Source organism: Fukomys damarensis, unplaced genomic scaffold, assembly GCF_012274545.1.
Source record: "Fukomys damarensis isolate Sample0158 unplaced genomic scaffold, DMR_v1.0_HiC HiC_scaffold_18, whole genome shotgun sequence".
In the NCBI taxonomy this organism is placed as follows: domain Eukaryota; kingdom Metazoa; phylum Chordata; class Mammalia; order Rodentia; family Bathyergidae; genus Fukomys; species Fukomys damarensis.
This window is the reverse complement of record NW_022900930.1, coordinates 54,269,310-54,290,712: the sequence shown is the minus strand read 5'-3', so window position 1 is coordinate 54,290,712 and position 21,403 is coordinate 54,269,310. Positions and strand designations below refer to the sequence as shown.

Genomic DNA, 21,403 nt, shown 5'->3' with positions numbered 1-21,403 from the left:
GGAGGAAAGCTCTGTGGTGGACCTGCAGGGCCACCAGGAGTGAGCTGGGCTTGGGGAGGTACCAGCCCCCCACCTGTCTGCATTTTAGCTGCCTGCAGCATGCCAGCTTGTTGTGACTTCGCAGTGTTGGAGCAGATGGACAGTCCCAGGCCAGGTGATGGCCCTGTCTGCAGAGCAGTCATTTGCCCTGCGTTGTTTGTTTGCCTTTGAAGCCAGAGCCTGAGCACACTGGCCTGTTCTGTATCGCTGGACTTCTGCCCGCTCTGGACTCGGGAATGAAGTTCCAGTCCTTCTATAGAAAGTTAAATCGGAAACCCCTCCTCCCCCAGGGCTTCCTGAGAATGTGCTGGGACCTCAGGAGTGCTGCATACAAGCCCTGGTATCCGCACGGCATTGTTCCCAGGGAAGTGGCCCTGGCTTTACAGGAGCCGTGTGCATGTCAGGCCGGATCACCGCACACTCCCATCAGTCTTGGTCAGACCCTGCCTGAGCTCTGAGTTCAGCTCCTGGCACCGACTGCTGAGGTCAAACCTGGCCCCCAAATGCCAGGAACAGCTTGGCAGGCAGGGATCAGACAACCACGCTGCACCTCCCTAGGTCATTAAGTGTGTACCGAGAGCTGGCAGGTGTGGGGTGTGGGGTACAGCCCCCCACGAATCTGGAATGACATCTGTGACCGCTGGTGTCTGTGTGGCTGAGATGGTTAGCATGATTTGATCTCTTCCGTTTTCTCCTTAGATTTAAGTAACTGACGTTAAATGGAAGCCAGAAGTCAGCATCTCATTTTAACTTGTCATAGACACCTTAGGTGCAAATCCTAGGAGAACTCCTGTGGCCACGCGCATTATTGTAACATCATTAGTGCTGCCTTTGGCAGACGGCTGCAGTCATCTCATTAAACCTGGTGGGACGCTCAGCAGCTCTCAGTACAGTGAGAATATCTCACCTGCTGAGGTCCTGACACTGACGTGGGGACTTCCCTGGACTTTCCTTGGCAACAGAGTTGGTGACTGGGAAACACAAGGTGGTGATGGGCAGTATCCAGACTGCTGGGTGCCCTCTTCGCCCACCGCAAAGCACTTGTGGTGCTCTTGTTTTCTAGTACTTTTCTTCTGCTCCTTTATTTTTAAAAATACTTTTACTAAAGAAAGTATAAAAAGGGGGAAGAAACACATAGAAAAGTAAAATTCCTATACTGTGGTCCTACACCAATGTCAAATCTGCCCTGGTGTCTGCACAGCATTCTTTCAGATATTTTAAAGATTCTGTGCATCCAAATAGAGAAGGGCATCTTAGACAACTGCAAAAGTCACTCAAGTAAGACAGGGTGTGCACAACAGAGCAAATGGTGCTCATGTTGGAGTCAGAGAGCTGACTGCCTGGAGACCGACCGTGTCAAACCCCTGTGACTGCAGGACAGGTGAGCTGGTGTTCATCCCCACACAGGCTCCCGGGGCCATCTGTGTTCACCCCGCCACCCCAGCCACTCACAGCAGTGGGTGTCACTCAGCTCCAGTTAAAACCATTTGCACATTGAGTATTTCCCTTATCGTGCCAAGGCAGAGAAGATTAATTGGAGCACCAAGATACTCAGCTAGCACATTTTATTTTCAGGTGCCCTCTTCTGCTTGCCTCTTGTTTCTTTCTTACTTTTATCACAAGCACAAGTGAAGCCAGAACTGGGACCTCAGCTATGACAGCCCCAGCAGATGCCTTTGCCTCCAGCACTTGTAGCTCCCTTGTGATTGTCTTTAATTTGTACAACATGTTGCTTCTCAAAGCCCAGGAATCTAGCACCATTCCCCTTCTGCTTTGTCACTGTCCTTTAGAAATGTCCCCTTTAGAGGAAAGCTGCACCTCACATGCTACTACTCCATCTTTGTTCTCTGCCTTTCCAACAGAGTTGATTTCCTAAGCAAACCAGTGCACAGGCAGTGGCCGGGACTGAGGTTGGCATCCTGAGAGCTAGTGTGTCTTCACTGCCTCGCCCTGCATATCCCTCCTCACAGCAGTGGGCAGGATGGGGCGGGGCTCAGCCCCATGTGGGACCTGAGCTCGGGTCACCTGTGGTGGGCATCAGGCTCCCCATCCATGCTCCATGATGGGCATATGGACTCCCAACTGTGCTTCAGGTGTCCAAGGCTCCCCTGGGTTCTGTCCTCTGGCTGGTTTCTGTAACCCCCATTTCCTTACTGGCTGCCAAGAGCTTGCATATGGGGCCAGGAGCTCTTCCGGAGTGCAGGCCTTCCTCACCTTGCTGAGATGCTCAGCAGTATCCCCGTGCAGCCCAGCTCAGCACCTCATTGCCTGGTGTCCCACTGCCTGTCCTCCTGCACCTGGTCCTCTCCTCACCAGGGCTCTATGGACCAGCAGCTTCCATCTCGCTGGGCAGGACTGGAGCAGAAGTCACTGCCAGTGCCACCCTCTTCTTGCCCATCATAGACTCATCAACTTTGCCAACCTTGGCTTCAGAATGTCTCAGCTGGGCCACTGCTCCAGCCCGGGGCAGCACTGGAGATGCTGTGGGTTCTACTTCTTGGTATCAGTTTCTTCTCTGGTGTCTGTGAGCCCTGGGGCCTAGGGTGGGGCTGTGTCCCAGCTCCAAATAGCACAGATTGGCTGGGTGGTGGAGACAGGTTCACCTGGGTCAGGACCCGGTCCTCAGACTCCCTGCGACCCAGTGCCCTGTCTCTAAACAAGCACCAGCTTTGGGCAGCCTCTGTCGGTGCTCCCTTTTCTCCCCTCTACCTGGGGGTTTCCCCCACCCCCACATCCAGTCTCTGAACACCCCAATAGGGGCAGTGAGGAAGAATTCCCAGTGTCCCTTAGAGTGGGGCCATATCCTGAGCCTCAGTAGATGGCTGTCCCTCTCCTTCGAGGCTCTGAATGCTGATCTTTGCTGTCTTCTTCTCACCAGCAGGAGGTGGGAGCCAGAGGCTCGCATATGCCAGGCAGGTACTCTGCCTCGGCCAGCCAGCACTCCAGCCTTCCCGAGTCCCCAGCCTCTCTGCTAAGAGGAGGGAGGAGGACACCGTAATTACATCTGGGATAATTTTGCCACTGAGATGGTCCAGTTGGTACCCACAGTGGACTGGGCCAGCCGAGTGTTCCTTCCCTGGGCTCTCCTGAGCAGCCACTCTGGGCTGTTGTGTCCTGCCCTCAACTTGCGGCTTCCCCACTCAGGACCCCGTGCTTCCGCTCTCCAGCCAGCTGAGTCCCCGGATCTATTCCACCCTGAGCCAGGGCACCTGACCCAGGATGCCCCAGTGACCTCATCTGCAGTCAGAGCTGGCATGGGCCCTTGATCACTCTATCTGCTCCCTGGTGTCTGGGGCAGGGCCCCTTGTCCTCAGGTCCCTGAGTGTCTGTCCTACCTAGTGCACTGTGGCACACACTGACACACGTGCCCAGGAGGACGTGCCTACGGCATGGATGGGGACTCTGTCCGAGCCACCTGTCACCCACTCTGAGGTGGGGGACACAGCTTTGAGAAGGTCCCTCTGCTCCCTGAATATCGCCAGGGCAGGCAGCTGCAGCTGGGACCCAACCTGCTCCCTGCAGCCCGTGCCACCATCTGGCAACCTCAGGAAGTCATTCTAAAAATGCTCAGCAGAACTTTCCAAAAATGCTTCCCCTGCAGCAGGATATTTAAGGTAGGGATGTGTGAGGCAGTGTAGGCAGGTTGCTAGGCAACCACCCCATCCCCCAGGTCCAGCCTCAGTCGCTAGGCAGCGGTGAGCGAAGGGCGGGGAGGAGGCCACTGTGGTGCTCCCACAGGAGCGGACCCTGCCAAGGACTTGAAGTGGGTGGGAGTCTCAGAGTGAATGGTGGAAACCCGGGCATCAGCTCAGACTGTGGGGACTGACACTGTAAGCTGTTTCCAGGTGCAAGTCTCTGTGGCCTCCTCAGGTTTCTGTCATTCGGAGACTTCTGGACATTTGGAGGTGGGAGGATGCTGGGGAGCCACTGGCTGGGGAAGGAAGAGCAGACTCAGAACTGCTTGCCACTGTGGCTGTCCCCATGTAAACACTGTCAGCCACCGTGTCCTGGGCCACAGTCCAGGGGAGGGAGGCGGTGAGCCGGGACAGGAAGTGCATGACAGGAGACAGAGGCTCCAGCACAGGGTCACCAGGGCGTGATGCATGTGCTGCCCCCTAATTTTGATTTTAACATAATTTTTAATATAATTAATCTCATCGTGCATTCCCAAGATTTCGTTTTCAGTCTGGTTGCAACGCTGAGCTGGTTCAGTCCTTGAGAACTTGGCCGTATGCTCTCTGGGGAAGGAGTGCGGCCCCTCCCAGGACAAAGCGACCCCAGGGTCCGTAGTGTCTCTGTCTCCCTGGCCGTGCAATCCGTGTGGGTTGCAGCCCAGCTCTGTAGGCACGAGTGGTACAGAAGGCACCCAGAGCAGGGGACTGTGGGACATCACACTGAACCCCATGGAGCCAAGCATGCAGAGGCCACAGGCAGGCGGAAGACGCCCTGGCTCCTGGCCTGCTCCTCTTCGCCTGCCTGTGCAGCTCCCTGGAGTCACTCCCCTGGATCAGTCTTCTTTGTGTCACCTGTGATCCTTGGGCACCAGAATTCCAGGGCTCCATCCCTGAAGCTCTGTGGGCCATCTCTCCCCTTTGAAAACTTGTCTCATGAGCCAGGCGTGGTGGTGCACACCTGTGGTCCCAGAGGCTGAGGCAGGAGGATCACATGTTTGATCCCTGCCTGGGCGTTTTAGTGATACAGTGAAGCCCTGTCCCCAGACTTGGGTGTGGCTGTGTGGTAATACACCCTGGGTCCGGTCACGCATGCAGAGACAAGCCGCTGGGTGTGTTCCTTCTCGGTGGGGATTGGCACACCCGTGCTCAGCTCTCTCCTCTCTCTCTGTGGCCTCATCTGTGGCCCGTTCTCATCATAGCTCAAGGTGGGGGTCCTGACACCATGCCCCTCCCACCCAGCCTGGAGAAAGCTGGCTCTAGGCTGAAGGTGTCAGCTCCAGAACCCAGGCTGTAGGTGCCCTCAGACACACACCCGGCTCTGCTGCCGGCTCCACACATACTACTCTGCCCCTTACCCTGCTGCCCACCAAGCACTCTGCATTTTGATGGAGGGGTTGGGAAAGCTTCTGTGCTGGACTCCGGGCCCTTGGGCAGCCCCTGTCCCCACCCACAGGCCTTCGGTCTGCACCGCTTCTTACAGTGGCTGTGCAGGGGTGTCCTGTGCGCCTGTCCCTCTCTTCCCCCCCTCCCACCTCCGCTACCTTTCCTACCCCTTCCCCTGCCCTCCTCCTTTCCCCACTCTCTTCCTCCTCTCCCCTTCTCCCTCCTCTTCTTCCTGTTCCTCCTCCTCCTCTGCCTCCTCTACCTCCCCACTAGGCAAGCACGTAGTGGGCTTCACTCTGCTGCCTTCATGGAGCCCCCTGCCCGCCAGACCCTCAAGTTGGCCACGGCCTTCGGGGCCTCACCACATCCCCACAGGGAGCAGCTGACTCAGCCCAGTGCCCAGCCCCACAGTTTCGTCTCCCCACGCCAGGTGCTGCTCAGAGTAGACGGTGCTCTGTGGATGATAGAGCTTGTGTGGCTGGGTGCTCAGCGGGACGTGGCTATAGCTGGTATTCTGGACACGGCCCACGGAGGGCATCCAGCCACGACGGTCCTGGCTGGCACTTTGTGTCCCCACACTGTGCCTTCTCCCCTTGACCACAGGGGATTCCAGGGAGTCAAGCACTGCTGTGACTGGTGCAGGGCCACGGGTGGGTGAGTACACAGCAGAGCTACGAGACCACTGGGAGATGAGGTGGCCAGGTCCCAGCACGGCCTTTCAACACTGCACCGAGTCAGCACCAGCAGCGACCTCCACAGGGTCCTCCCAGATCAGCACATGGTCTTGGTTTGTGCCTGATGTCCACCCTGAGCGCTGTGGGGCTGTGGGAGTGGACAGCACCTCAGTCTGTCCAGTGTGGTGATGGCCCCAGGAAGCACCGGGGGCTGCTCCCATAGCCTGCCGTCTGCACGAGGCTCCAAGCTCTCCATCTCCTCCTCGCCCGTCCCCTTGGCTCATGTCCCATAGCACAGGTCTCTGTGATCCATCCAGTCTGGCCCCCAGGGAGCTGGTGTTCACAGCGTTGTGTGCATGGCAGTCTTTGGGGCAGCCTCAGTCCTCCTGGGCTTTTAGGTTTGCAAAATAAGCTTCCTCTGTGTGGAGCACCTGGCCACAAAGGTGTCCCGGGCGCCACTGTGAAGGGCACTTGCTGGGCACTCGTGATGTCAGAGGTGAGCAGGATGCTGGCTCTGGCAGGCGTCCTCTGAAGAGGAGGGAACAGCTCAGAGTCACAGGTCACCCTGTGGACTGCACGGAGTGGGACAGCTGGCCAGGCGCCCCTCTGTGGCTGGAGCACACCTTCCTCTGCAGAGGTGGGAGGCCAAGTCTCAGGGCCCAGGCCATGGGGAAGCACAACTGCCCCCTTGGTCTAGCCCTCTGAGGTCCAAGCACTCATCCCCCAAGACCTGGGCTGTCCTTATTTGGCACCAACTTTCAGGGGCCCCTCAGGGGCTGCATGGGCCTCGTCTCCAGCCAGCTGGGCAATGTGCAGTGTGTATCGTGAGTTCTTTTCAGTTGCACTTCCTCCTTGGCAAATGTCCTTAACAAGAATGATTTTTATGAAGGTCTAAAAGTAATAGATTTTTAAGAAACAGGTAGCAACACAACAGGGTCAGCTGCCAGCCTGCTCTCAGAACAGCAGTCACACAGCCTTTGGATCCCTCACGTCTGGCTAGGATAAGGGGTGCACACCACAGAGCAGAACCCAGCATGGCATCTTCCCAGGGGAGTCTGGGTGCTCCCTGGCTCAGGAGCACTCTTCTTCCTTGACAACTTCTGGTCTTTGCAGGAGGAGACTCTGGGTCAGTAGGGACAACAGGCACCAGAGAGACGGGCTCTCTGCTGCCCAAGGTCAGTGTGCAGAGTGCAGCGTGCAGCCCACAGGTGTCCTGCCACTTCCTTGGGCAATAGACTTGAGCCAGTTTATAGTTCGCGACCAAACTGCATAGTTCCTCTGTGGCTAATGCCTGAGTTCTTGAATTTTTTAAAAAAAGTAAAAATTGGCATCATCATGCTGCATTACACTGAGAGGAGAAGCAGGCCCCTTGCTCTGCATAGACATACTTCTCTGTGTGTGCATGCACACCTGTGTATGTATGAGTGTGCACATGAATCCTTGTGTGTGTCATGTACATCTTGTGTGCACGTGTATAGCTGTGCATCTGTATGTGTGCACCCCTGTGTACCCATGTGCATCTGTAGTGCAGGCATATATCCATGTGTACACACCTGTGTGTGCACCTGTGTTTCCACTGTGCGTGTGTATATCTGTGTCTTGCACATCTGTGTGTATGTGTATGCACACCTGTTTGCATGCATGTGCATCTCTGCATTTGTGTGCATGTGTGTGTATGTATACATCTGTACAACCCACCGTCTTCCTCAAAGTGCAGTAGGTGTTAGATAAAGTGTTGTGTTTTCCAGTGTTCGAGAATGCTGACTTTGTCTGTGTCTGGCTTACCATTAGCAAGTACCTTCAGTAATTTGAAAATTATCTGCACCCTCAATAATTTTGGATTGTTAGTTTAGTCACACTTGCATGTTTCAGGGTGTGCACAAGTGGCATCTGAAATAGAAATTGCTCCTTCTGGTGACTTGGGCAGTGATAGTTGTACACTGGCTCTGCATATCACCTCCTGTGCAGCGTGCTGCTTAGAGCACAGACCCTTGTGCTTTCTTCTTCCTGCATCACTACAGGGGCTGTGGACATAATGCCACACAGACACCTGTGCTCAGTGTCACTCAAACCCCTTAGAGCTTCTGCTCCTGACTGTCCAGCCAACAACTGTACCATTTATTTTCTTGTGTGTTGATCACTTTAGGGATCACTTTAGTGGGAAGTTTCCTTCCCATTCCCCAAAGGACATATGTAGAAAGGAGGTCGGGTCAACCCCATGGAACTGAAGCTGACCAAAATCAAAGGGAGCTTGCATGGACTGACCCTGTTCAAAGGTATGGAACCTTCTCTGAGTGTCGTGTCGTTGTCTGTGTTTGTGAGAAGCTGAGAGCCATGAGGCCATCCTTGAGAGGCAAGGCCAACTGCCCCCCGCTCAAGGAGGAGCAGCTACTGGACTCCCTTGAAGCAAAGAAGCACATAACTAAGAAGACATTTGGCAGAGAACATGTGGGAAACTTGAGGACCCTAAGTTCCATTGAAACTATTGTAAATTCCAGGATTTCAGTTATTTTGTTCTTGTCCCATGTTGGAATCAATTCAGTGCTTTATGTGTCTCAGGCAACTCCAGTCCTTTTCCTTTGAGGAAACAGGTGTAATTAAGCAGTGTGCGGAGGCTGTCGGGAATGGTGAGGGACTCCTAGGAAGCTGTTGCTTTGGAACTGGTATGTGGGACCCAAAGCACAGCTCAGCTGCTCCCAGGGTGTCTCTGACTGCAGACCCATCTGCCAATGTCACCGGGCTCATGCACCACACAGCTTTCTGTTGCTGGGGTTTTAGCGAGACACACAGCAGCCAAATACCCACTATGCCCGCATATGTGTAGTGCCCTTAATTTCCATATCTGGGTTTGTGTGAGAGAAAGGATATCCCTACTTTTGTTTTGTTTTTTTGTTTTTGGTACTGGGGATCAAACTTGGGACCTTTTGCTTGCGAGGCAGGTGGCAGAACCACTGAGCTAAATCCCTGCCCCAAGAAATCCCTACTTTCATCAACAAGACCTCACGACTGGGAGCTGGAGACTCGGACCACATCAGACCCATGTCCTCCTCCATGGCTTGCAGCCGTGTGGTGTACTTACAGGAGTTCAATTGCAATATGAAGAATTCTCGTGAAGCTTCCTTGCCTCAAAGAGCAGCAAGAATGAGCTCTGTACTTGTTGGTGGATTGTTGTGAGCCAGGTCCAACTAGCAGTGCAGGCCTTGCCTGCAAGCTATGGCTTCCCCATGGGGCCTTGCTGCCACTGCCACCTTCTGGCTGTGCATCATCCATAGCTGGCTGGTAGCAGCCCTCATCAGGGACAGTGATAGCCGGCCCGAGCTACGTCGCATGGCCAGTGATATGGCCAGTCCCATGTTTCCATGTCTGTGACTTGCTTGGGACACCATACCCAGGCTGAGGCTGAGCAGCAGGTGGCTCAGGTCTACACTTTGATGAGGCTTCCTGCACACGGCTCATGCCCTGTCTGCCCTCTATACAACCAAGCCCTGCCCAACCTCTGTACACACCACGCCCTGCCCGCCAAGCTGCTTGTCCCTTAGTCTCTGGGTCGGTCAGGACTGCTGCTCCTTCGCTGGGACAGGATGGAGCTGGCTCTGCCATCTGACTTTCTGCTTTGGTGGGATTTTCTGCAGCCGTGGCTATCTCAGGTTCAAGCAGTGAAATCTTCTATGACTTTTCCTAGCTGTGCAGAGTGCGATTCTTGTTGGGACATTATCTGATTTTGCCTGTGTCCTGTTGTGTGACAGCTCAGTCTGCTGATGGACACAGCTTCTATGTGACACCACTGTCCCCACTCAGATGCAGTGCAGAGAGCAGGGAGGTCAGCATGGTGTAGGCATTGGGGCGCAGAGCTGGGAACCTGCAGCCTGAGTCATGAAGTCCTGTGCATTGCATAAATCCAGCCCTGTCACCTGCCAAGCAAGGACTCACAGTGCTCTAGTTTTTCACTTGAGGAATTATATTTTTTCCCAGAGCCACAGTAAAAATAGCCGGCCAAGCCCCTTGGTGAACGTATTCTGTAATTGTGTAGAATTTTAATGCATTTATTTATATGCAGTTTTGTCCCTGGAGTATTTAAAGAAGGGATAGGATGTTATTCTTGGTCTGCTATAGTGGGTTCAGCTTTGTGGCATTGTTGCTAAATTATCAGTAGTAATGAATGAAAAAGGTCATACTTTGTGGACAGTGTATATCACAGCAATTTGTGAACACCTCCGTATCTCCCGCCATGCAGAGCTCTAGTGGACAGAACCCTGCCTTGATTTGTAAGGACCTAAACTGACCATCTCCCAGGGCTGGGCCCTGGCACCTTGGCTTGGTGTGGTAGGAGGTCAAGCTGGAAGGGTGGGTGTGAGTGCACTCAGGAAGACCCAGCCTATCCTTTGCTCTTGGTTTGCTCATGGAAGATTCTGTCAGCAGCAGGACTGGAAGGTTGGAGGCCACAGGCCACGGTGATCTGTGAGTGGTTGTGTGAGGGATGTGTGAGAGCAGCCTTCTCACCGGTGCCACATAGAGACCCTGGTGTCCCATGCCGGTGTCTCTGCTGCCCCGGAACATGTGTTGTGCTGTGTCCTGTGTGGCAAGCAGAGTGGGTTCTAGGCCCTTCAAGGCCACCCGGGGGGGCCAGGCTACACAGGAAGCCTCACAGCCAGCTTACCAGGCCCCGTGGAGGGAGCCTCCATGGTTTGTGAGTCCCGTCTGGGCAGGTACAGTGTGGATCAGAGACAGGCACCCAGGCCTGGGTCCTCCTGCAGGGCTGGCAACTTCATGTGCAGAGCCGGGCACCTGGATTCGTACTGCTCGCTTAGCAAACGTGGTGCAGTTTGCTGTTCCAGCACCTGTGTAGGGAGGCTGAGCCCAGACCCCCGCCAGCAGATGTGAACAGAGCGGTGGATGAAATACAGTGCACACTGCTGATGGGGACGGCGGAGACACGGCAGGGGCTGTTGGCAGTACAGGAATGCAGGTTGGTTATGGAGTCTGCTTCCACTTCCTGGAGGAAATACAGAATTTACTCCTTATATCCTCAGGAACAGAGGCTGTGATGTGGACCACAAAGTGGGCTTCAGGATTATCGGAACACCAGTGACGTAATAAGCTAGTAACATAATGTTGTAGCCAAAGTTTTGGCAAGGGAATACGTTTAATACAGGACACCGTTTATAGGATTATGATATTTACCCAAAAATCAAATACGGAGGAGTGCAAGAGATGAACTGTACACTAGAGGCTCAGAGAATCCAGCCAAGGGCTGGATCCCGTAGCAGTGTCCTACACAAGTCCAGCTACAGGCCTAGAGCCCAAGGCAGTGTCCTCCATTGCCCACGGCAATGTCTCATGCTTGTCTGTATCGAGGATCTGCACCTGCAAGATCCAAAGGCCAGTGGTGGAAGCCAGAAAACCTGTGCTGGTGGGGTGAAGGGTCTGTCATCAGGCTGAGGGATCTGCACTGCAGCTAGGAAGTGATGCTCATGGTGAAGATCAAGGCTCCCCTAAGGAGAACAGCAGCCACTCCCAGAGACAGTGAGGCCCCGAGCTCCTCCTCCAATAAGAACAGCCAAGTTTGTACCAAGAAAACCAGCCACAGCCAGCTTTAGAAAATCAGCAAGCCACGATCTTCCCTTCCAGTTCTCTTTACGGCTATTGGCAACACTCCTCAGGTGGGTCCTCCATGCCCAACCCCGCCGATTCAGTTCAGCTGAGCATTATAAGTTGACCATCAGTCAGCCCACCACACACATGTTTCCTGTAAACACTCTGAGGACTGTGCGTGCACTTTAATTCTGTGTTGGGTGTAGAGTAGTTGTGATGTTTCGGTTTGTATGTGTTAGTTTCCTGGTGCAGCTGGGCAGTTGGCTGCTGTGTGGGGTCGCGGTGTGCAGGAGGCAGAGGTGCAGGGGTCCTGCCTGCAGATGAACGGTGGCTGCCCACAAATGCCCTGGTGTCGCCTGCTGTGCTGCCAGGGTTCAGGTGCGGACAGCCACTTCCCAGCAGTGCCTGGTGATGTCGAGTGCCACCACCCTGTCCTCGCTGTGCAGAGCCGGGTTGGCATTGCAGGTGGGACCGCTGTGGATGTCGGGCAGGTGAGTGTTATGTGGGGCCTGCCAAGCACACGCTGTGATTACCCAGGGCCGCTGTCCCTGAGACACCAGGGACTGGCGAGGTGTGGGTGTGGGGCAGTATGTGTCAGATGCTGTGGGCCATTGTTACCCCGAGCCCAGAGTCCATGTCCTGCCAGGTGGAGCTGACAGTGGGGACAAGTGAGCCTTCCTCCCGCCACCCACACACCATGGAGACCCAGCTTGAGTCTGGCCATGCACCCTGGGGCCTGGGGGTCTTCGCATGCACTTCACAATGCAGGTTCACCCGCTCTTCAGCCGTGGTGGGTGGTAGGACTATGATCTGTGACCTGATTCAGGAAATGGCAGGGTGCAGCTCTTTGCTCAGTCTCAGCCATAACCCCAGAAAATACAGCGATCTGTGGATGTGGACAGGGAAAGAGACAGCTCCTTAGGTTGGAGACTGGGCTGCTCAGTGGGGACTCTCGGCAGGAGGGCACAGCTAGGGAGCAGGGAGGACACTGTCTTCCTCCCCAACACCTCCTCCCTCTCAGGATCCCTGCAGTGTCCCCTCTTGAGGTGAGAAAGTGTCCCACCTGGCGACGTGGGGCATTGCAGCCCAGGTGCCCAAGGCTTGGCGTCTCGGGCTCTGGGGAACAGGCCGGGTTAGTGTTGTGTCCACCTAGTGTCACCTGTGTGGTGAAAACAGACCTAGCCTGCCCATTCCTCCACCACCACCACCCTACCAGGCAGTTAAACGCCTCCTGTCCGGTGTCTTTAATGTTAGAATCCATCCAAGAACAAAGCCAGGCTGGGGCAGATCAGGGGCTGGGCGTGGCTGGCAAGTGTTTGTCTCCTCTTCTGCGTTTTACTGGTCAAAATGGATACTGGATCAGTGATTTCCTTTGCAAATTTTATAAGTGTTATTATAAATGTTCTTCAGAATTGTTTAAGAACTAAAATTTAATGACTGTAGCTGCCAGTACTTGGGTTTTCTTTTGTGACCATCATTTCTCCAAACCCTGCTTTTCCCACATAAATTTTAGAAAAACATTTTTTCTTTCAGGACAGTTTAAAATTTCCAACACTTTGAAAGTAATAGCACCTTAGCAGGTGAAGTTTTAATTACGACGAAGTTGTTGTGAGTTGGTTTTCTTCTAGTAATCTGTAGGAGAAAACCGGCTCATCCACAAGAAAGTGTTGGGTCATCGCAGGTCTTCTGTGGCCTGGGGGCACTGGGAGAAGGGCCTGATTGCCACCATGCCAAGCAGGACCTACCCTTCCCTGGCCTCTCTGGTGTCTTTATCTTGGTCTTTCTTCTCTCCCCTTTGAGTGGTGCTCAGCCAGAACTGCGCATTGGGCTACAGTGGGGACACCTTGCCCTCTGTCCCTGTGGGTGCAGTCACCAGGATGAGGCCGTTGGGACGCCTGACCTGAATGGAGGCAGGTGGCCTGAGAGTGCAGCCCATCTGTGCTCGGGGTCCTACCCTGTCAGTGTGGGGCCGGTGACAGCTGGTGCTGGGGTGGGGGTGTGACCTCACTCCTCCATCCCTACTTGCTGCCCTCCAGAGGAAGGGTAGATGTTGGTGAGCCGTATCTCTGTGACTGGCAGCTTTTATTTCCTAGATTATCCACCCTTTCTGAAAACTCCGAGTCCCCCATCATCACATAGCCCTTTAGTCCCTGATGTTAAAACTGCCAGATTTGGTCATTCCACATTAAGTATATTTATCAGAGCATTCAACTAGGCCTCTTAATACTTGTGGTTACTTGTCAATCAAAAAATATAAATAAAATTCACATACAGTAAAAATAATTATCAGTGAAGATAAGTTCGTTCCGTAATTTTCCATGAGTAAATCCTGATAATGGTATTTAAGTAGCTTGTGAGCCTTGAGAGGTAAAAGAAATAAACATTTACAGGAGTCTCCTGACCCACTCCCCCACCCCCCAGTAAAAAGAAAGAAGCAGTTCCTACAGACTTGCGAGGATAAGCCACTCAGAGGCTTTGGCTCCAGAGACGTCACAACTGCTGGGCTAGCAGTTCAGCGGCATAGAGAGGGAGAGGGGAGGCATGCTGGCCAGCTGCGGGAAGTTGGTTGTGAGGGTCAAGCCCAAGTGTGCCCGCTCAAGTGAGCAGAATTACACAAGCCACAGCCCTGGGTCCTCACCATGAGCAACAACTCAGCTTCCCAGGGATCAGACCTTTGGAAGTGGCCACTAAAATCTTGGGGCCCGTATGTCCTTTCCTTAACCAGTGCAATTGTGACAGCGAGCTCCTCAGGGCAAGATGGTGTGGCACCGTTACCATGGGAAAGGGAACAGGAGGTGCCGACTGCTGCGTGGAAGTGACGTCCCCATATACAATAAATATATGTAATGGCAGGCAGGGACATCTGCTGTGGAGGTACCAGGGCACGAGGCCACCCATGAGGCACTGCCAGGTCCCTGCCTGCATTCCAGGATGATTCTGCCTCTGAGTGTATGGTGACATGTGGCCTTATGGAGCCCCCCAGGAACAGTCACACACACCAGTCCCAGTGGTCCAGTGTCTCCATGGGGCCCCCAGAGACTCCCAGTGAGCACCACCAGCCATAATGATCATGGAAAAGCTGTGTTTGTGAGTTGAAATACTGCTCACCGATAGGATACTTTCCCGCGCTGGCTTGGAGCAAGCTCAGGGTATCCGCGTGAAGAAAGTGACCATGGGTGCAGTCAGAGCACTTTTGAGCACTCAGCTCTTACCCACTGATGGCGAGGAGCTGGATCCCCTCGTCTGCTCCCTGCTTGGCCAGGACGGCAAAACTTCGTAGGCACCTGGCTTCGAGGCGCAGCAGAGAGTGCAGGAGCAGACTCAGCTTCTGACCCTGTTTCCTCCACGCTCTCTGCAGTGGCTGCCCCCACAATACAAGGATCCATGATGGTCAGCCACCCAGTGGACACTGACCTCAGGCTGTCTTTCAGAGCCTGGTGGGCCATGAGGAAGCCACACTCCAAGCAGCTGACTCCCCAGGAGACCTACATGGCATCACTGCAAATAATCATTTATCTGTGTGTGCTGCAAACTTAAATTGCCTTTGAAAATACCATATGTTAAATAGATCTGCTTCCTCTTACAATTCTTTTATTTTTACCCTTTATTTGTACTTTGGATTTCTCATATGAGAGAAACTATGCAGTATTTAAGCTTGTGTCCTACTTATTTCACTTGGCATTACATTTTTCAAGATGCATCCATTTTCCTACAAATGATTCATTTATCCTTCTTTATAGCCTAGTAGCAGTCCCTTATGGATAGATACTGCATTTTCTTACCCATTAGCCTGTTGGTGGACATAGAGGCTGCTTGTAAGGTTTAGCTATTATAACCTAGGGTGAAGGGATGCATTATGTACATGTACCAGCTATTCACAATGAGCTGAACCATTATATGTTGCAAACATGAACTAAATATTTAATAATGATTGTGAAAATGGGGGAAGGGGATCTAGAGAGAAGGGGGATGGGGAGAAGGGGAAGGGAAATAAAAAGAATCAAAATATGTTTAGTACATGTACCTACATCCTAAGATGAGGGCGAACATCATGCACTAAAAACATGTGCTAATACAATCATTGTTTAAAAAAGTAAAGAACAGGCAAAGTCAAATCAGCAAGACAGAACTATTCGATTTGTTGTCAGCAACGTCTCAACTGGAAAACACCATAGTAATGAGCCAGCTTTCCATCAGCTGATCCTAGTGAAACAAGCGCACCCACCCTGCGATGTGTGTGAGTTTGTGGTGCGGCTAATGCAACCTCAGGAGGAACGGTTCATGGCTGTGTGTGTCTGTGGAGTCCCCGAATGGGAAATGCTGTGCCGGCGAGGAGCAGGGCTGCAGAGACGAGGGACACTCATGCTGTGACGTGCGAGCTACCGAGAAAGAACAGAAAAGATTCACACATCGAAGAGGTGTCATCTTTGAAGTCCTAGATCAGAAAGAAAAATCAAGTTAATGATTGAAGTCAAATTTAAGTCCAAGTAATGATTTGTTTTTTTCACATTCACTGCCAATAAAGTCATAACATTTTCAACTTTAAGAAAACATACAGTGTATGAAAGAGTGATCTTCCAAAATATGCATGTGGTCACCTCTAACTTGTAACTCAAAACTTATGTTCACTCTGCATAGTTTTCTTTTGTAAAGTAAAATGAACACATAGAAGTTATATACCGAAGCAGACATGATCAAACAAGCAAGGCATCGGAACAATTTCTATGACTGTTAGGAAGTTCAACTTAGAATATTTTCCCAGCAGAAACTGCCACATTGTATTTAAGTAAAATGAAATTTTGCATTTACTAAAACATGTTAATACTGGAATGCCAGGCACTAAACTAATACACCCACAGTTACATGTGAGAATAGAATTTTTAAAAACTAAACAGCAAAAACATTTATGAGCTCATAGCATCCCTGAAACCTGTAGCCAACGGCCTCCAAGAACACACTGAAGCATCCTCGGTGTGCATGGAAGGAAGCTGTGGCACAGAAATAATGACGAAAGCAAAATGACCGGTAGATGGGAATAAAGCATTACCCTACATGTAAAATGTGTTCTTGTTTGAATAGATGCAATTAAATATTTGATGATTTACACCAGCCCATTAAAGTGTGAACATCGTCTAATTTGTTTTTATTGGGACAGAGAAACACTCCCCAGGGGTTACAGAGTGTCACATATTCCTCTCAGTTCCATGAAGTTGAATCAATCAAAACAGACAACGCCTTTGCCGCGATAGGAGCTTCTTCCTTCTCTCCGAATAATGGTGACCTCGGTGACGAGTTCCTCACGGAGTTTGAGCCAAATGGGAATCTAAATGCAGTGAGACATCAGCTGCACAGCGTAGGTGCCTGTGACCCCACTCCAGCCGGGGTGCCATGGACGTCCCCATCGGCTGCCAGGAAGTCTTCCAATTCTACCAGCCGAGATTTAACATTAGAGCCCATGTGCGTCACGCACAGGAGCCAGGCTCGACTCTCACACTGCCTGTTGTGGTCTTTAGGGAAATGAGTGTAAAATTGGCCCGAGGCCACGGTGGATGTGTAAATACACAGCTATGAACCCAAAGACCCCAGCTCTGCAGGGTGGGAGGGGCTGGGGGCGGTGCTGAGGACGGTGGCAGGAGGCAGGGCTACCACGTGGGACACAGACAGCTCAGTGTTCCTCCCCCAAAATGGCATGGACTCCTCCTGCAGACTCTAGCCCTGTCTCCTGCTCCTGCACGTAGCCAACAGGTGATGTTGGCGTTTCAGGGGTGCGTCAACAGGTGGAGTCCAGGCTGACCGTGAGGGACGGCAAGGATGAGTTTGTTCCTCGATGCGTCTTGTGAGGGGCACAGTGGGGATGTCCCCCTAAATGGCTCTCCTGTCTGCGTGATCGGGGTGCGGTTCAGCGCGTGTGCCACCATGTGTGACATGAGGAGCTGTGTTACCCCAGGCGCTCTGAGCGCTGCAGACACTTTCGTGTCTATGAGGTGTGAGCACAGATCCAGGGAATGCCACTGCCAGTGCCGTCCAACTGGAAAGGTGGACACCGTTCCTCATCCACCGGGTTCGCTAGGCCTGGCACAGATGACTCCCGGTTCTTCCCCAAAGTCAGTATGACTGTGAGAGGGAAATGGTTTGAATCCATTGAAGACATTGAGGCAGCAGGACAGTGCACTAAAGGCCTCAGCTACTGGGAAAGTAACAAGGACAGTGGGTTAAGTGCGTGTGAAGTAGGGGCTAGGGTTAGGCAATGTGTCCTTTACTGTAATAATGTTTACCGTAACTTTAAGCACTACTTTTAATCACCCCTGTCTGTGTGGAGGATGACGTTTGGCAGATAGAGAGGTGTCTGCGGGTTCCCTTGTGGTTGGGAAGAACGTTCTGTGGCGTCTCAGACCCAGGTGGTGCAGTGTGTGCAGTTTCCCCTGGGAGCTTTGTTTCAGTCCTGTGTCATCCCCGGCTGGCTCAGGGCTCTGTGTCTGACCCGGTGTCTGTCTCGCACCTCACACCTCGAGGTGGGAAGTATCAGTGGCCGATTACATATGTGAAGTATGGTGGAAGGCAAGTGGCTGCAGGAGGGTGGGCAAGATTGGTGGAAAATGTGAGTTAGGGCGAGAGAGTGGATGGGAAGTTTGTTCTCTGTTCTTCATGAGGTTCTTCTTCAGTGTAAGCTGGGACTGTACAAAGGTGTAGAGCCCTGTGGAGAGCAGCTTTCCCAGGACCAGTGCAGTGCAAGGACGTGTGTCTCCCAGGCAGACCTTGCTGCTGCGGTGCACTGAGCATGGCCTGGGTCAGGAAGTGGTCATGTTGGACTGCTGCCCTGAGGTTGCACGGGGACATCTTGGAGAGAGGCCAGGCAGGGCCACGTGACACTGGCATCGCCCAATGAGCAGAACCTCAGTGCATGGGAAGGCAGCTGCTCCACATTTCCTTCTGCTCAAGGTAGCTGAGGTTCTGCAGTCTACATGGCAAACCAGGGTAGAGCGGACTGGGGAACCCAGTTGCTCTTTATACTTCCATGATCGGGGGTGCCCAGAGCCACTCTGGTGCCACAGGACGCCTGCCACGCAGGGCACTGGCACACCTCACCATACATGGACGTTGGGACAGCTGCTCCAGCTCCTCCATGGAGTTTGGTCATGGGTCGCAGGGTTTTCTGATCCACAGCAAGCAGCTCATGAGGTCCAAGAAGTGTTGGCGCCTTCACCTGCACCAGTCCCTGGAGGGTCGATTCTGTTGGGTGCTGCAGCCGCCTCTCCTCCGCCTCCCCTCTGCTCGGCCCCCAGTGTCCCAGGAGAGAGCAAGGGCCAGATGGGAAGCCATGATATCACTCCTGCCCACACCTGCCTCAGGTTCCTGGACCCTCAGATGCGGCCCCAGGACTAGCCTAAGGCTCCAGGTCCTGTCGTCGGTATGCAGGGCACATCCTGAGTGGCTGCTGTTCCAACTCCGGAGCCGACCCTGTGCTACCAGAATAGCTCCTCTGTGCTGCTTGTGATGTAAAAATAGGCTCCCAGTGTAATAACAGTGCTGCGGACGGATGCTGCGGTGTTTTTCCTCCAGAAGTTTCGGAGAGCTCCTGGTGGGAATGGTGACTCACAATGCATGTCTCCAGGGAATCAAGTGCACGCTGCTTCCCAACAACGCAAACAGTTGGGCTTAATCGTCAGTGCAACGCTTGAGATGCCGGCATCTGGAGATGCAGCCCCCGTTACACGTGGTAGAGACGCCCTGTGTGTGCCCGCCTCACCCGCAGGATGTGACTGTCTCAGAAACCGCTAACTTGTCACTCCAACAGGTTAAAAATACAGCTCCAAATATAGATGGCAGCACTCACCCTCTGAGTCACTGCCACCCCTTCCCCCTCTGAGCGTTTCCAGCAGTGTGGACTATTCCTACATGACCCAGACCCACAGAGTTCATGCACGGGTACCGAAAGCGTCGGCCTTCCCCTTGGGGGCAGGAGGGAGCTGTGGGCAGTGACAAAGGCTGAGGGTGGACCCTCTGCCTTCCCCCCAGGGACCCCTCTCCATCTCGATGGCTGCCTCCTCCAGGCCACACCCCCAGCAGGCTCTGAGCCTGCTGTAAAAAGCACCCCTCATCCCCAGTGGGAACTGTCTTATTTGCCTATATTTCATCTCCAGTAGCTTCTATTGCTGCCCCTGGCACACAGTAGGACCTCAGGTCATACCTGTCACAGTCCTGGAATGTCAGATGGCCTGTGTGCTCTTTGTCCCCGTGATGCTACTCGGGAACTCCACCAAGAGTCCTGCATTGGGCCACAGGGACCCACAGTTGGCTAAGACGCAGAAGCTCCATCCAGCAGGCTCATGTCCATGGCTCCTGACACCATGGGGACTTGTCCAGGCCATCCTGTGGTGTCACCTCTGGTTGTCTGGGCTCCAGAACACAGGGAGGCAGATGATGCCAGACCTGCTGTGGGTGAAGAGGTCAGTGAGTCCCCTACATAGGCAATGAGACTGGAATCTGAGGGGATTTGTATACAAGGACTATGCAGTCTGCTTCATAGCAGAGTCCTATTCTTTGCTTTAGAGAGGGGATCTGACATCTGTGACAGCGTGGATGAACTGGACAGGTTCCTGCCAGGCAATGTCAGACAGAGAGAGACACTCCACACCTCCCTCCTGTGTGGAATTCAGCAGTCAGCAGAAAGGAGAGAGGCAGCAACCAGCACTGAGGCTGCAGTGAGCCCAGCGCTGTGAGGGCTAATGGCCAAGACAAAGACGTCCCTGGCGACAGTAGTGTGGACAGTGACAGCTCATCAGCCACACCATGTTTGAGATGGAGGACCGTTTTTGCATGGCTGGGTCTCCCAGTGAAGGCCCTGGAGTTCGGGGTGAGGGGCCGGAGCTGGAGTCAGCAGGCTCATCCAGAGCACAAATGTCCTGAAGGCCGTGGTGCAGCCACCGGAGCAGGCGCACAGGGACCTGAACACAGGGCACCACAGGCTGTGGAATTGAGTGGATCTGTCCATAGGGCGGTTCCAAAGTCAAGAATGCGTGGGCAGGGACGCTATTCTCCAGACAGCTTCCTCGTGGGCAGCCGCCGTTAGGACAGGCCTGGCCTGCGAGCAGGAGCCCGGAGGATCCGGCCTCACCATGACAGCTCACTCCATCCAGGCTGCGTGTGGTGTCCATGTGCTGTTTATGTTATCTCTGCTTCTTCTGCAAGTGCACATACTGCATTGTGCGCACGTGTGTAGATTATGCAGCCGTGCATGTTACACACATGCACATGTGCTCACGCATGCTGTGAAACTCCCCTTGGAGTCTCCAGTCCCCTCATCTTACCCAGAGCCTCAGATCTCAGACCTCAGGCTCCTCTGTGTGTCCCTGTGGCCCAGTGGATTTGGGTCCTAGGGCCACCTCCATTTAGTAGCAAAGCAGAATCTTAAAGATCCTGTGCTGCCCTTGCTGGGCAGTCCTGGGCATCGGCCATGAGGGATGTCTGCAGGACGCATGCCCCTCTGGGTTTGGTAGCACTGGAGGATACCCCTTCTGGGTGCGCACCTATGTGGGAATGTGCCCGCCACCCACCATGACCCCAGCCACAGCACCTGCATCCTCCTCATCGTCAGACCCCAATTCCGTCACCACAGACGGCAGTGTCTATGAGGTGGTCGCTTGGATGAGGGAGCATGCCAATAGTACATGCAACAGGAAGTGTAAAGGAGTCGAAAAGGAGGCAGCCAGCCAGCCCAGCGCCCCTGTTCTCCCTGTGCCTGTCAGAAAACACCCCGGCCTCTTAGCCCCTAGCTGTGGGTGTGGGGTCTCCTGGTCCTGGAGCTGGGCCAGGTTTGCCCTTGCATCTTACAGAGGAGGCCACACCTGTTTCCCAGGGGACCCTGCCAGAGCTGGAAAGTGATGCCTAATTGTGCCTCTGGCTCTGGACCCAGAAGTTTGACTGCAGGGCTGGTATTTTTGTATATTTGTCTTCTGTATTGTAAGTTGAACTCAGGGCCTATACACTGAGCTACATCCCTAGACGGTTTTTTTTTTTTTTTTTTTTTGTTTTTTTCCTGGG

General features: G+C 53.4%; 1 protein-coding gene across 7 annotated transcripts in view; it reads left to right on the top strand.

The window, feature by feature from the left end:
- Positions 1 to 21,403, top strand: part of Dlgap2 (DLG associated protein 2) — a 437,601-nt gene that overhangs the window by 191,208 nt on the left and 224,990 nt on the right. For 2 of the 7 annotated variants that reach the window (XM_010620361.2, XM_010620358.2), the window contains exon 2: positions 7,917 to 8,046. The exons of the other annotated variants lie outside the window; for them this stretch is intronic. In XM_010620361.2, coding sequence (XP_010618663.1) covers positions 7,989 to 8,046 — 58 coding nt within the window. In that variant the 5' untranslated portion in view covers positions 7,917 to 7,988. The remainder of the gene's footprint in view (positions 1 to 7,916; positions 8,047 to 21,403) is intronic. 7 annotated transcript variants of the gene reach the window in all.